At 49.8% G+C, this 15,422-nt stretch overlaps 1 protein-coding gene and 1 long non-coding RNA gene across 3 annotated transcripts; one reads left to right on the forward strand and one right to left on the reverse strand.

Annotated features, from left to right (window-relative positions):
• Window positions 1-3: 3 nt before the first annotated feature.
• LOC106780882 (sialic acid-binding Ig-like lectin 14) lies at window positions 4-6,684 on the reverse strand. The gene is made up of 8 exons (XM_023650313.2): window positions 6,213-6,684; window positions 5,714-5,992; window positions 5,437-5,484; window positions 2,267-2,524; window positions 1,951-1,998; window positions 579-836; window positions 337-472; window positions 4-210 (listed from the first exon to the last, which is right to left on the reverse strand). The coding sequence occupies exons 1-8, from the start codon at window positions 6,682-6,684 to the stop codon at window positions 168-170; spliced, it is 1,542 nt and encodes a 513-aa protein (XP_023506081.2). The 3' UTR covers window positions 4-167.
• LOC111775258 (uncharacterized) lies at window positions 4,860-7,126 on the forward strand. Of its 2 annotated transcripts, XR_002810777.2 has the most exons (3): window positions 4,860-4,996; window positions 5,607-5,761; window positions 6,328-7,126. It is a non-coding gene; the product is annotated as an uncharacterized lncRNA (long non-coding RNA). The 2 variants fall into 2 exon arrangements; XR_011421976.1 differs by lacking the exon at window positions 4,860-4,996 and having other exon boundaries at window positions 5,537-5,761.
• Window positions 7,127-15,422: the final 8,296 nt, after the last annotated feature.

Raw genomic sequence — 15,422 nt, forward strand, 5'->3', positions numbered from 1 at the left:
TAATATGTGGATCCATATTAAAGAGTTTATTTTCTCATTAAAAATATCTCTTTAAAATAAACTTGTAAAAATAAAATATCATGGGATTTATAACAATATGTTAACCACATGAAGGTAAGCAGACAAGAGCAACATATTACATGAACTGTAATTCGATTTAAGGGGGCTCAGTCACGCCTTGAAGCACTGTCCCCTTGGGAGCCTCTGAACCTGTGGGGGAAACACAGTTCTGCAATGAGAGACTGATGCCGTGGAGAGTTTGTTCTGGAGAGGACAAGATGGGTGAAGCCACGCAAGGTCCCCAAGGTGTAGGACACCTTGAGAAGGGTTTCTCACCTGGTGTAGTAGATCCAGGTGAGGCCATAGGTGAGAAGGAAGCCAGCCCCCATTAGGACCCCCCTGAGCAGGGTGAGGACTAGAGGCCAGGTGCCCCGCTGCTCCCCAGAGATGTGGGGGCAGGAGCAGGAGATACCTGTGGGAGAAAAGGGGGGAGAAGGATGGAGGGATGAGTTCCCTAAAGTCCACATCTGAGCCTGCTCACGGCCCCACCTAGAACGCAGGTGTCCTGCTGTACTCACCCTGAACAACCAGGGTCACAGAGCTGTGGTAGGAGCCCCAAGGGTGCTGAGCTCGGCAGGTGAATTCTCCTCCGTCCCCTAAGACCACCCGGGGCAGCTCCAGGACCCCGGGATCCAAAGGCTGCGTGGGGATCAGAGTCAGGCTTCCCCGGGACCAGCTCAGCCTGGCAGGGTAGTTGCCGTCAGTGTCACAGACCAGGCGAAGAGACTGGCCCTCCTGGACTCGCAGGGAGGTGGTATTGCCCAGGACCTCTGGGACTAGGGAGACAGAGAGAGCCATAGGGCAGGGCTGAGAAGCCCTCTCTCCCTCTGCCCTCCCACAGACACAGGAATGGAGAATAGTGTTCCTGAGACAGCATTGCAAGCAAGGGCTGAGCAGGGTGAAGATCGTGAAGTGAGGTGGGGGAAGGAGAGGCAACTGGAGGATGCAGGATGGGAAATGGACGTCTGAGGAAGAGTTGGCCATGTCTAGACACAGCAGGGACCATCCCAGGAGGAGGACCTTGATGTGTGAACCATGCAGGGGGCTGACACGCATAGGTCTGACCACCTGGAGGCTTCCACAAGATGATGCTCTCAGCCTCTCCCCTAAGGTTCACAGGGGGCCCTGGGAGGGTTCTGATCGGGGAAGTAAGAGGGTCAGGTCTGGGGTCCAAATTCTGGCAGGTGGAGGAGGAGAAAATGGAAGCTGCCAGTCCAGAGAGGGGGCTGGTCCTGTCCAGGTCTCACTCATTCCAGGTGAGAGCAAGAATGGAGGCCTAAGGTGGGGCTGCAGCCATGGGGATGGAGGAAGAGAGGGATTTGAGACATTTTCAGGAATTCAAGTTTTCAAAACTCACCAAGTCATGGGAAGTGTGGGGTGACATACAGAGATGTCTGAAGTCACTTCCAGCATATTGACTCAGGTGACTTGGGTGGGAGTGGCCTGGGAAGGGGGAGAGCAGGACACTCAGGACCATCTGGATCTGACAGGGATTTGTGACTGTCTTCAAGGCGGAGGTTGGATTGCAAGCACCAGCGTGGATGAGCTGAGCTGTAGGGTGATGCAGAAAGCAGCCAGAGGCTGGTACAGAGTTCTGGGGACTCAGTCTCCTTGTGTGAGATGGAGATGGCACAGTCAGAGAAGAGGAAAGGAATCAGGGAAAAGATGTCATGGGACCAAGAGGGGAGAGGGAAGGTCGGGAGAGAGAAGCAACTAGAGGTGACGGTGAAGGATCAAGTAGGAATTCCCAATGACCCTGCCAGGGGATGGGAGGGGGGAGGACAGAGGCGGAACTAGAGAAGGGATGAAGAGTGAGTGCATTCTGTCCAACCTCCACTCTGTCCCCTGAATAGATTTCTGAGACCTCACTTCCACCCAGGCCTCTCCTACCTGTGCTGTTTCCCCGGAAGGCGTGGACGGTCATGTTCTGTGGAGCACCTGGAACAGAAATAAATAAGGGGCCTCCTGCAGTAGGATGGGGTGGCCATGAGCCAGGTGGTGAAGTGTGAGTGTTCTCTCCATCTCAACACTGGCCATGTCTCTAAGAACAGTCCCCAGTACGCCACCCAGACCCTGCCTCCCCCTCCCAGGAGCAGGAGGGACCGAACAGCTGTAGGGGTCTGTGGGGAGAGAGAGCAGTGGGATCAGAAGAGCCTCTCTCCTCCCAAGGACCCAGGCATCCTTCCCCAGGTGTGTTCCCACTCACTGGTAACAAAGAGGCTCAAGGAGGCTTGCAGGGAGCCCAACAGGTGCTGAGCTCGGCAGACGTATTTCCCATGGTGCCCCAGCTCCACCCGGGGCAGCTCCAGGACCCCAGGGTTCAAGGGTGAGGAAGAGCTCAGGCGCAGGCTCCCCCGGGTCCAGCTCAACATGGCAGGAGGGTTGCTGTTGGCGACACAGACCAGGCGCAGGGACTGGCCCTCATGGACTGGAAGAGAGGAGCCGTTGCCCAGAGTTTCAGGTCCTGGCAAGAGAGAAAGAACGCTGAGCCCAGGATCTCATTAGAGGCTCTCTCTCTCTCTTTCTCTCGCTCTCTTTCCTTGCATCATGTAGATCTGTTTCTTCTCTTCCACTGCCCGATGGTCTCATAGCACCTGCAGTCAGCCCCCAAGGGGACAGTGCTAGGAGCCTTTCCAAGTGGCTGTTGTGCATTCTCCTGAACAACTTTGGTCCCCACGCCTCCCGTCTTGGACATCTGTGCTGATGCAGATCCCAGATTTGCCTCTACGAGCCTTGCCGTTTTGTCTTTCAACAAAGGTTCACTAAGATCTATCTAATTTAGCTGTGTCTGACAACTCACAGTCTTGTGAGCGAGATACCCAAAAGCTGGTACTCACAGAGCAATCTGATATGGTTTATGATGGGGACAAATCAGGCTGAGGGAGCCCTGAGGACAGGTGTGCGTTGAGACTTTCAGGATATGGAGGGCTTCCTGGAGGAGGAGAGCCTAAACCAGAGCATGAGAATGCGTTGGAACTGGCCAGAGGATGATGCTGATCGAAGGACCTTGTGGAGGGAGGTACAAGAGGTGCAACTACGGCTGAGGTGTGAAATGACCTGCATGCTCAGGGAAACAAATACTTCTGCAAGGCTTGAGTGAGTGGGTGTGTTTGGGAGTGTTTATATATGAGGCTGCTAGAAAAAAATGATAGGAGATTTAAATATAATATTAACCTCATATTCAGGCAAAAGTCAGAGGCATGAATGAAAATATTGGTAAATGCCACCAGTGGTTTACTAGTAAATGTTTAACAGCCTGTTCATTAAGGGGAGGAAAAAAGCTCTGATTTGTGTATTTGCCAATTTCCTTGGTGTAAATACTCCCATTTTGGCCAATTCAAAGCAACCAATTTGAAGTCACTGAACCTAGAATTTGGAAAAGATGGACGTATCTGGCTCTTGCCAACTATAAGAGCCAACATCAGTACACCACTAAATGCGACTCAAAAAAGATTGCCCATTTTCACCTGATAAAGTCACCTTACACTAAGTCAAAAGGCCATCAAAAGACTAGAAAAAAATCCTCTCAACTAACACTCAGCTGATGTCTTTAATACAAAAAGAACTTCTTCATATCATTAAAAAAATGTCCACAAAGAAATACAAATGTTCTCAAACATAATGAAAGATCTCAACCTAGTCACAAAATGCAAGTTAACACGACCGTGAGTCCACTTAGGATCAGCGAGGACGGACACGCTCAGCAGGGCAGGGGGCACACTGCACGTGGGAGGAGAAGCAGAACCACCTCCGTGCAGTGGGATTGGCAACATCTGTAGAAATTACACACACACCCTTTGATCCAGGACTTTCCTCTCTACAAAATTATCTGACAGACACAGGCACAGATGTGGGGAATGTTCGTACAAGTCATTCTGTGCAGTATTATTTGTCTCAGAAGACCAGAAATGCCATAGTTTTCCACCAACAGGGGACCAATTAAGTACTTTCGACTATAATATTCTTCCAACTGGAAAACCATAGAGTCACCAGTAAGAATGAAGACAGTTTCCCATGTACTGATACAAAAGAATCTGCACGATAGACTAAGTTTGAGAAAAAGGCAAGTTCAGTTCACAGAAATCTACCAATGTCACTTCCTTAGTCATGACAAAAGTGCCAAGGTGATGGGAGATTTCAACAATGAGGGATGCTGGGAGAGGGGTTATGGAAACTCTCTGTACCATGTAAATCTAAAGTTAATCCACACGAAAAATTTATTACAAATAATAAAGATGCAGAGCAGTGTGAATAGTATGATGTGTACATATGCGTATGTGTTTAAATGTGTATGCGTAGGGCCAGCCTGGTGGTGCAGCGGTTAAGTGCACACGTTCCACTTTGGCGGCCCGGGGTTCACCGGTTCGGATGTTGGGTGTGCACATGGCACCGCTTGGCATGCCATGCTGTGGTAGACATCCCACATATAAAGTAGAGGAAGAAGATTAAAGTAAAGTAGAAGACGGATGTTAGCTCAGAGCCAGGCTTCCTCAGCAAAAAGAGGAGGACTGGCAGCAGATGTTAGCTCAGGGCTAATCTTCCTCAAAAAAAAAAATGTATATGCGTAGGTTATATTTGGGAAGATAACCAAGAGGGACGTACGCAGGTTCTGAATACTGTTTTATTCCTACTAAATTTTGCTAAGGACTGAATTGAATTTCCCTCAAATTCATGTGTCAAAGCCCTAACCCCCAGTGTGATGGTATTTGGAGGTATCTGGAGGGATCTTTGGGAGGTTATTGGGGTCAGACGAGGTCATGCTAATGGGGCTCTTATGATGACATCGGTGCCCTTATAAGAAGAGACGCCAGGGAACTGACTCTCTCAGGCCTGTGAGGACACAGCCAGGAGGTGGCCGTCTACAAGGCACGAAGAGAGCCCTCACCAGGAACCTAAAGGCTGACACCTTGATCTTGGACTTCCAACCGCCAGAACTGTGAGAAATAAATTGCTGTTGTTTAAGCCCCCCTAGTCTGTGGCATATTGTAATGGCGGCCCGAGCAGACTGAGGCACATTTTATGCTTCCTGTTTTAGACACTAACGTTAAAATGATCCAGGGAAGGTGGAGAGGAGGCAGGGTCCAGACCCTAAGGGGAATGAGGGCAGGATTTTGGATGAGGAAGCGTCCCTGGCATGGGGACAGCACATCCATTGGACATGGAAGAGGCCATGTAAACCCCCTGAGAGCAGGGTCAGGGGTAGTGTGAGACCAGGTTGTAAGCTGATGATCGAGTCGGGGGCTTCCCCCATCTGCTGAGCCCACACCTGGCCTGAGCCTTTCTCCCATCTGAGCTCTGAACCTCAGCTCTGCTCTGAAGGGAGGAGACAGACCCCGCTTCCATCACAGGCCCTGAAGAGGAGAGGTTGCACCCTACCTGTGCCTTCTTTCCGGAACACGCTGATGGTCAGGCTCTGGGGTGCATCTGGACAGACAGACATAATTGTTCCCTTTTCAAGGACAGGAAAGTGGGTGTTGGCCCTTTCCCCACAGAACTTGAGAAATAAGAGCGGATGGAGTCGGTTATGCTCTTTCCTTCCTCCCCAGAGCCAGCTTGCAGGACCCAGCACCCACGATCCTGGGCTCTGCCTCCCCGTTCCCCTCCCCAACACCCACTGCCCTCAGGGACCCGGCCACCCTGGCCTGACACTCACAGGACACGTTGAGCTGGATGGTTCTCTCTGCGCTCACATCAGCTCCGGGTAAGGTCACTCGACAGGTGAGGTTGCTGCCATGGTCCTGGGGCTGTGGGGTGAGGGTGAGCACCGAGGTACGGGGAATCTTGGGGCCCTGGGAGGTGAGGGCCACCCCGACCCAGGAGAAGGTGGGAGGCGTCCCCCTCTCACAGGCCCATGGTGCAGTACAGGTAATGTTCTTGGGGTTGCCTGCTTCTAGGGTCTCCTGGATGTGGATGTCAGGTGTCTCTGTCAGAGCTGAGCAGGAGAGAGACAGAGACCAGGCCTGGAGGTGGGGCCCCCAAGGGTGACCCTAAGAACAACCTCTGCCTCAGGGCAACTGTCTCCTCCCCACCCAGCCTCAGCATCCTGTCCCCCTGGGTCCCTTCCAGGATGAGGAGCTGGGGTTCTCTCTCAGCCCCACCCTGGGGGCTCTCAGAACCCATCCACGTGTCCTCTCCTTGTCCCCATTCCTTACCTGGCACAATCACAGAGAGTTGGTTCTCTCTGTAATTATATTTCACACGAGGCCCTCTTTCCACCCTAAAGAAGTATTTCCCCTCATCTCCTCTCTGTACGTCTCTGATGTCCAGGGAGCAGCTGTAGTTCCTAATGTCCTGGAGGAGGTGGAATCGTCCCTGGGTCTTCGCCTCCACTTCACGATATGGGTGGTTTGTGGCCACAGGAGCACCAAGGTCTGTATTTGTACCTTCTCGGAACCAGTAGCCGTAAGCTGGGTGAGCATCAGTCCATTCGTCCGAAGGATAGGAGAAGGTACAGGCCACAGAGACACACAGGCCCGCTTGCACCGTCACAGACTTCTGCACTCGCAGCTGGTATCTCAGGTCACGAGCCCGGGGCCCTGGCCACCCGTCCCAGCTCTCTTTGCCCCACTCTGCTGCCCACAGCAGGGGCGGCCACAGCAGCAGCAGCAGCAGCAGCAGCGGCATCTTTGGGGGAACGAGCCACAGGGCCTTGGTGTCACAGGACTGAGAGGAAGCCCCACCAGGAAGCCCAGGCTGTAGTCAGAAAGGTGACTGACCGCAGAAGAGGAACTTGACACTCACGTGCTGTTGGAGCTGGTGTGCTCCTTGGAGAATAAACAGTTCTACTTTCCAGATGGGGACCCAGTGGGGGTCGCAAAGAGCAAGGAGGACCCAACTCTCGCCTCCTGGCTCCCTCCCTGTGACCTGTCTCTCTCGCACAGCTGTCCACAACAGGAAAGCAGGCACTGCCTGGACAATCACAGCCTCTAGATGAGGGGCCGTCCCTCCAGGAGTGGGACGCAGGAGGGGCGGGTGGTGGAACCTCAAGGGGAGAAAGAGGGAAGGGGTCCCCCATCCCCGGGTGAGGGAGGTGGTGATTGATGAATAAATGAACACGACCATCGCATCTTGAGCATCTACTCCTTTCAGGGGGGCGGCGTCAAAGGGACAATGGGACAGACTTTGGCTCTGTCCTGGAGAACGTCTCTAACACCTGAGGAGGCAGAGCAACCCCAGGCCCTTCCAGCTCCCGTCAGTACGGTGTGTGATGGTGGAAGCACAGGCAGCGGCTCGTAGGAAACACGGTTGCTCTGTGCAGCCAGAAAGTGAGCTCCCAGGTGTAAATGGCCGGAGTGGCGAGATCAGCTCACAAGGTGACCCCCATGCGTGGTCCGGGGGCTTTCTGAGCTGCCCGCAGCCCCCTGCTCCTGGCATCCTGGTGTTGACCACACGGGCCAGGCCTGAGATCCAGGTATCTGGAGCAAGATGACAGCACAGCATGACGTTGACGGGAAGCTGCAGCTTTGGAGTCAAGGGGCCTGGCCCTGCTCCCCTCTAGGCCTCACTTTCCTCACTTGTCACGTGGAGGGGTCCCCATTCTCAGCCGTCGTCGGTGAGAGAATCCAGTATGATGACGGACGTGGGCAGTCCTGCAGGTCAGTGTGTGGCCCTGCCCATTCCTCAGTGGACATTCTGAGTCGAAGCCTCAGCGAGAAGCTCCGATGGTCACCAGCGCCCTGGGACTTCCTTTTCTGAGGCGTCCAATGAGGGGTCAGAGGCATGGACTCTGCAACCAGATGGCCCAGGCTTTAGCCTGGCTCCATAATGCTTGCTGTGCTGACTTGGGAAGGGGCTTAACCACTCTGTGCATAGTCCAGTACCTGTGCTCACAGGGTGTTATGTGCCGCATCGTGTCACCTCCAAAATTCAGATGTTGAAGCCCTAAACCGCAATACTTCCAAAGGTGACTGTGTTTGGAGACAAGCCTTTAAGGAGGTAATTAAAGTAAATGAGGTCATTAGGAAAGGCCCTAGTTGAATAGGACAGGTGCCATTACGAGAAGAGTAGATTAGGGTGCAGACATATACAGAAGGAAGACCATGGAAAGACACAGGGAGGAGCAGGCGGCCGTCGGCAAGTCAAAGAGAGAGGTCTCAGCAGGAAGAAACCCTGCCAACACTTTGACCTTGGACTTTGAGCCTTCAGAACTGGGAGAAAATGAGTTTCTGTTCTTTTAGTCATCTGGTCTGTGGTACTTTGCTACGTCATCCCGAGCAAACTGTTACATGGGGTCCCCAAGGAGATAAATGTGTTTGTGCAAGTGAAGTGCTCTGAGTACCCTGCTCTGGCCCACAGGGAACACAGTCCACTCAGCGGCCAGACGCCAGTCTGTAGGGTGGGGCCATATTGAGGATGGGAGGAGAAAAGGAAGCGGAAAGTTCTGGCAACTGGAGGAACCTCTGCTTCTCCTCAGTGAACCAGCTCTGAGCTCCAGAGTGCCCTTACTTCACCCCGGCCACACTTTCCCCCCTCCTCAGGATGGGCCGGGCTCCACAGGCCTCTGCTGGGGCTGGTCCCTTTGCTGGCTGAGGCTGTTGCTGCTACTGTACCCTGGGGCCTGTCTCTCATCTAAGCAGAGTGTCCTAGGACACTGGGCTGAGGTGACCCTCACTCTGGAGGGGCTGCAGGAGACTGAGGAGGGAGTGAAGATGTCCCTGGAGGATGGGACAAGTGTGCTGGGAGGTGGGAGGTGAACAAGGTTGTCAGGGAGGTAAGTTCATCCCTCCAGAGAGCAGGACCAGAGCCAAAGATGCTGATGTGGGCAGACAGGGAGTCCACCGCAGTCCACTGGCCAGTCCCTTTTCTGTAGTCGGTTCTTCAGCTTCTCAGCTCCAAGGTCCAAGGAAATCTAAGTCTGAACTCTCCAAGGAAATCTACTTCTGAACTCCTCCAAAGCATTTCTTCTTCCTCCCCTTACTTTGTGGAAGCACGTGGTAACTGAGACACCCAATTGATGCAGGCTCGGTGAGTCGAGGAGTCGAAAGAAAGATCTCTTGAACTCTCAAGGTCTGGCAGTAGTGCTCTTTTATTCAGAGAATAGGATGGGGACAGGACCTATGGGCAGTAAGATCTGTCATGTATTGGGGGTTAGAGCTAAATTTAGAAGGCATAGGTATGTGAGCTATTTCTTTACAAGACAAAGGAAAGATCATGAAAAAAGTCATTAAAATGGTATCAGTGCAGGTGGGGTCTGGTTGTTGGGTGTTCCTGTAACTTTGGATAGAAATCAGAGTGGACTAAGTCAGGATGTCCTATGCTTTCCGAGGGTGATATAGATCAGTATGTAGGGCAGGATGTCTTGGGCTTCTCCCTGGGGCAGGGGCAGCCTTGATCCTCATCACAATGAGCTCTGTAGCTAATGCTGCTCCTTGCTGCCCATGCAGGGGACCCTGGCTCCCTCCTGCCCAGGTCCCTTCATCAACATCAGGTTTCCAGGAAGCCATCTCAGGAGCTTCTTTAGGCAAGAGCTGGAGTATCCAAAGGGATGTTCCATTGGGGCTGCAACGAGTCCAAGAGCATGGGAAGAACTTTCCAGACACCTCTGAGGGGCTCTCAGTACATCCCATGAACTCCATTCACACCTCCACGGGATCCTCAGAGCAGGACCAAGGGGGAGTCCAAGGAAAGAAGCTGCTTAGCACCTGGGCCTCCCACACTGTTGTGACCCCAGAGTCCACTCTTCTTTGCCCCCTGCTTCTTTGCTCCCCACTCCTCTCTGGTGAGTCCACTTTCCTTGCACCTGTCCCTGCTTCATGTCTCAGTCTTTCCAAAGGCCGAGTGATGAACCCACCTTCCTGTCCATTCCCTGGTGGTCAGTCTGAGTGTGGACACAATGCTGCTCCAGGCACGGGTCAGCAGCCAGGGTGGTGAGGCCATGGGGTTTTCTGGACCATGCACAGCAGGGACAGGTGGATGGTAATGCCATTGGGCAGGGGAGGTGGGTTCTGAGAATGAAAAGGTCACCTAAATGGCAGAAAGTGGCCCAGAGTCACAGAGCATCCCTGACCTTTATCTCCTGCTGATACGTTGGATCTAGTTGGCCTGAGAACAAGGCCCCAGTCTTCGCAGGGGGCCAATGGCTGATGCCTTGTTTTGTGTGTCTGTGGTGTGTCTGTGTATATGCATGTGTGTTTGTGTTTGTGTCTGTAGTCTTTATGTGAGTGTCTGTGGTGTGTGTGTGTGTTTCTTTGGTCTGTTTGCATATGTGTGTGTGTGTTTGTGGTTTCTCTGTGTGCGTCTGAGGTGTGTGTGTCTGTACCTATTTTTGAAGTGTATATCTGTTGCTGCCCAATGTGGGTCGTCTGCTCGCCTCAGGACACACCAATAGTCAGGAGGCAAGGTGGTAGGAAAGAAAGGACTTTATTACAGCTTGCTAGCAAGAGGGAAGATGGCCGACTCATATCCAAAAGAAACATCTTCCTGAACAAAGACTACAGGCCCATCACAGAAGGAGCTATTCTCCAGGTGGGGGAGGCGGCTTGTCTCAGCATGGGGGCAGACATCTGGTCCCAGTTCCTGATAGTCCTTTGTTTTACTGGATACGCATCAGAATGGAGAAATGCCCTACATCCTGATCTTTCACTTGTCCTTGATGATGGCTATCAGCATAGGCTCTCTGCCCTGGGCTCCTCACATTCCTAAGGAACTCAAAAGAACAGTTGGCAATGTAAAACAGCTGAGAGGGGCCACAAAATCTACAGAGCATGTCTGGCGCTAGGCAGTCAGAGGTCACTTAAAGTTACAATATGGTTTCCTTTCTACAGTATGGCTTCTCTTATGCCAACCTTATGTTGAGCCCGCATCATATGTGCCTCTGTGTGCATATATACGTGCATCTGTGGTGTTTCTGTGTGCATGTCTAAGCTCTGTGTGTCTGTGTAAAGTGTCTATTGTGTGTGAGCATATGTGTACATACTCAAATGTCAGTTTCTCAATGTTAATGTCCACGGAACATACTGAAGAGTATAATCCTTCCCATATTCCCTATATTATCTTTCCTGTTTCATTTTTCTCCAAACTCCTTATCACTGATGCGGGGTCGGTGAGCCAAGGAGTCGAAAGAAAGATTTCTTAGACTCTCAAGATCTGGCAGTGGTGCTCTTTTATTTAGAGAATAGTGTGGAATAGCATGGGGACAGGACCCATGGGCAGGCAGAGCTCCTGCTGCTGCCACTGCTGCTGCCCCCGCTGGCATGGGGACAGGACTCATGGGCAGGCAGAGCTGGTGCGTGGGGACAGGACCCACGGGCGGTCAGAGCTCCTGCTGCTGCCCCCGCTGGCATGGGGACAGGACCCATGGGCAGGCAGAGCTGGTGCGTGGGGACAAGACCCACGGGCAGTCAGAGCTCCTGCTGCTGCCGCTGCTGCTGCCCCCGCTGGCATGGGGACAGGACCCATGGGCAGGCAGAGCTGGTGTGTGGGGACAAGACCCACAGGCAGTCAGAGCTCCTGCTGCTGCCGCATGGGGACAGGACCCATGGGCAGTCAGAGCTGGTGCGTGGGGACAGGACCCACGGGCAGTCAGAGCTCCTGCTGCTGCCGCTGCTGCTGCCCCCGCTGGCATGGGGACAGGACCCATGGGCAGGCAGAGCTGGTTCGTGGGGACAGGACCCACGGGCAGTCAGAGCTCCTGCTGCTGCCGCTGCTGCTGCCCCCGCTGGCATGGGGACAGGTCCCATGGGCAGGCAGAGCTAGTGTGTGGGGACAAGACCCACAGGCAGTCAGAGCTCCTGCTGCTGCCCCGAGTTGAGGGTTAGGGCTAATTTTATAAGGCATGGGTACGTGACTTATTTTTACTGGAGAAAAGAAAAGATGATGTAAAAAGTCATTAAATGATTTCAGTGCAGATGGGGTCTGGTTATTGTGCGGTCATATAACTTTAGATACAAATCTGGCCATATAGATCGGCACGTAGGTGAGGATGCCCTGGGCTTCTCTCCCTGGGGCAGTCCTAATTCATACCATAAAAAAAGTCCACTGGGTCATATAGTTTGGCATGTAGGCCAGGTCACCTTGGGCTTCTCTAGCTGGGGCAGCCTTAATCCACATCATAAACCCCCCCTGAACCCATTTGGCCCCGAAATCTTTTGGGGATATGGACGACGGTCAGTCTTCTGTAACTACTTCCGGCTGTACAAGGTCGTAGAGCTGTCCCTAAATGGGGCCATAGGTATAGGTAGGAAGTTCAGTGGACCGGAAGGCTGCACCCGTGGAGTCCAAGCCTGACAAGGTGTACAGATCCTCTGGAGACGAGAGAATCATTTGATGAGAGGTGGCCCAGGAGGTGAAACTTTGTTGACATGCGGAAGACAAACAATGAAACAGACAACAAATTATAATAGGAAATACTAGCAATATGATTAACCCAATGAATAAGATTTTGGTAGTAGTCTAGAAACCTGGTCCTGACCAGGAGTTCAACCAGTCTTTTAGAGATAGGGGAGGGTCAGACATGGACTTAATTTGGTGGCTCATATCAGATAGGAAGCCGGAGATATTTTGATGGTAGTCAGGAATATAGACACAACATTCAGTTTTTATAATGGCACAGGTGCCCCCCTGTGCTGCTGTCAAGACATCCAGTGCCATTCAGTTTTGGAGGACTGCCTTACACATTTGGGATACTTCTAAATTGAGCAGCGAAAGGCTATGTTGTGTATCATTTAATGCCTTCATAGTAAATTTGTTTAGGACTTCCATGGGCCAGATGACACTTTCGATTCCTAACTGGGGAAGGAAAATTGAGGCAACGTGGTCATACCAGTGGAAGACAGAGCAGGTCCAGCGCTGTTGCAGGTTGGGTAGGTTAGCAGGAGGAGATATAGTAAATGTAGACCTTGCATCCAGACAAAGCCTAGAGTGCATCGTCCAATCCATCCAGGTGGCAGCCAAGGCCATAAGTTGGAGCCACATAGCCACTGAGTGCCATTAGGGGCTAACCAAGGCGTGCTGGGCCGTCTATCCCAGTCAGTCTCAAACCAATCAGTATTTTTTAAGGTTATGATATGAGAACACATATGACAGGGAATTTTCCCATAGGTCGGGTGCTATTAGGCCATGTATCACAGGTGTGATTGGTTTGTTCCCAACATAGAGTGGACTTTTACTGAGTTGATCACTAGCAGGAGTGAGCCAAATATATTCGTCCCAAATTTGATATAGTCCATCCTGTGTGTATGAATAAGTTGGGGACTTTACCTTTGGAACTTGTCGTTTATGATCCACCTGTGACAAGGCAACACTAGTTAGTGTTTGGGCAGTAGTGTTGAAGGAAAAGGTTTGCTTGTGACCAGGGAACTCCCAGGTATCAGAGATGGATGGCCACAAGGAAACATTATGGTTAGTAACAGATGAATCTTGCAGAAGAGAAGAGCTAGAATCTAATATCCATGAATGTGTACTATACCTTCTACTGAAACATAATTTTTTCTCTCTAAAATCACCCTCATTTTTATAAAAGATAGCCAAATTAAGATGAACTGGTCTGCCAATTATTTACATAAGTGCAGCAAGAATACCAATTGATTATACAGGCTTTTTTAAATCTGCTTTGCTGGAATTTTTTTTTTTATGAGGAATCTCAGATTGAACTGTAAAGGCCTCTTGAGGCCAGAAAAGCCAAGCCAAGGACTTGCCATCAGATTTTGCCTGCAGTACCTCCAGATTTGGGTGGACTTCTCTCTTCTCAAGGTCCTCCAAAATATTCTGAGGTTCCTTGCACCTGCCAGATAAGCAAGCTTCCTTACTTACCGGGTAAGATTGCTAGAATCTCTGTAAACAAGGTACCAGGCCCATATTTCCAAGTGGCTTCAGTTCCAGAAAGTCCAATCTTTGTTCTTGAAAAGCTGTGTTGTCATATCTGAGCCTGTATATTTCTCTCAAATATGACATTCCAGTCAAAGCCTTGGTAAGATAACCAATGTGTCCTGTTATAAGGAGACCAAATTCTTATTGAACTTATGCAAATAACTATATTGCCACGAAATAACCGTACTCACAAAGAGTTTCCAAATTCTGGAGGGATCAGGTCGGGAGAAAAAGACAAATGTTTCAGTTTTGCTCATAAAGATGTATTTCACTAAATTGCTGTAAGTCATAGTTAGCATAAGAGAAAAGAAAGAAAGATTTCCTTAAACATGAGAAAACAAAACAAAACATCAAAACTCAGCAATATTTCAAACAGAAGTCATAAAAAATTATAATCATCCTCATCGGTTCACACAGTCCTGTATAATCAGTTCTTGAGCTTAATCTTCTGTTAGCAGATCTATGAGCTTAACTTCTGTTAGAATTCTGTAATTTCTTACCCAGTTCAGTTTTACAATCTGAAAGTTTATCAGAAACCTGTAGTTTAGAACCCTTGTGTCAGAATCCTTTCCAGGAATTTCTCTGGAGATGAAACATATTTGCAAAAGCAAAAAGCATCACAGTAAAACAGCAACTATCTGCAAATGGACAAAAGACTCAAAAGGGCAATTGACAAAGAAACTTGGCTATTTCTGTGACATATAACACTTTAAGATAATAACTGGAATTATGACTGATAACCAGAACAGATTAGAATTTTAGGAATGCTATATAATGTTAAGACACGTATATTAATAACATTCACCCACGTAATATCACATAAGAAAGTTTATCATCGCTTATTTGACAATGCTTCCCATGTAATTTAATAAACCAAATAAATCTAATTAATTTAGTATTTTCCTCCTTATAGGAAGAGAGCAAATTTCTTTGAGAAGTCTCAGGGGCCCTCTGAAAATCCTCAGAGAAATTCTTCTTCCATCTACCAGGTCAAAAGAAAGCCTTCATTCAGGACTTGAATATTTTTGAGGGAGAAGCTTGTCAAAAATATCAAAAGTTTTTAAAATGCTTGTTCAAATAGGAAACAACGCTCACTGCTAAACAATGCTCAGGCATCCATTCAAAGTGACAACAGAGACAGTCAAGAGCAAACAACACCATCAAAAAAAAATTTTAGAAGAGACCTCTTTCTTTCTGAATATAGGAAATTATTTTAACAAAACATAGATTTTCTGTCTTTTAGGTAGAGTCAGAGCAGGCCAAAAGTTCAAGAAAATTATGCTTTGAGAGGAAACCAAATTTTAATTTCTGTACCAGCTTATTTTTAACATTCAAATTCATTTACTTAATTGGATTTACTTTAATCTTAGTCTACTTGACCAGGCATAAAACTCCTTTCAGAATTTCTCCTTCACAAACCTTCTACAACTTTCTTTTTGCCTTCAGAATTTGTCCCAAAATCTTTCTTTTTTCCTTTCTAGTACTTTTAGGACAAACTTATCTTTTCTTAACCCATCAAACAAAAATACTTCCATTCTTTATATCCTCTTTACTGA

The sequence above is a fragment of the Equus caballus genome, chromosome 10, assembly GCF_041296265.1.
Source record: "Equus caballus isolate H_3958 breed thoroughbred chromosome 10, TB-T2T, whole genome shotgun sequence".
Taxonomy (NCBI): domain Eukaryota; kingdom Metazoa; phylum Chordata; class Mammalia; order Perissodactyla; family Equidae; genus Equus; species Equus caballus.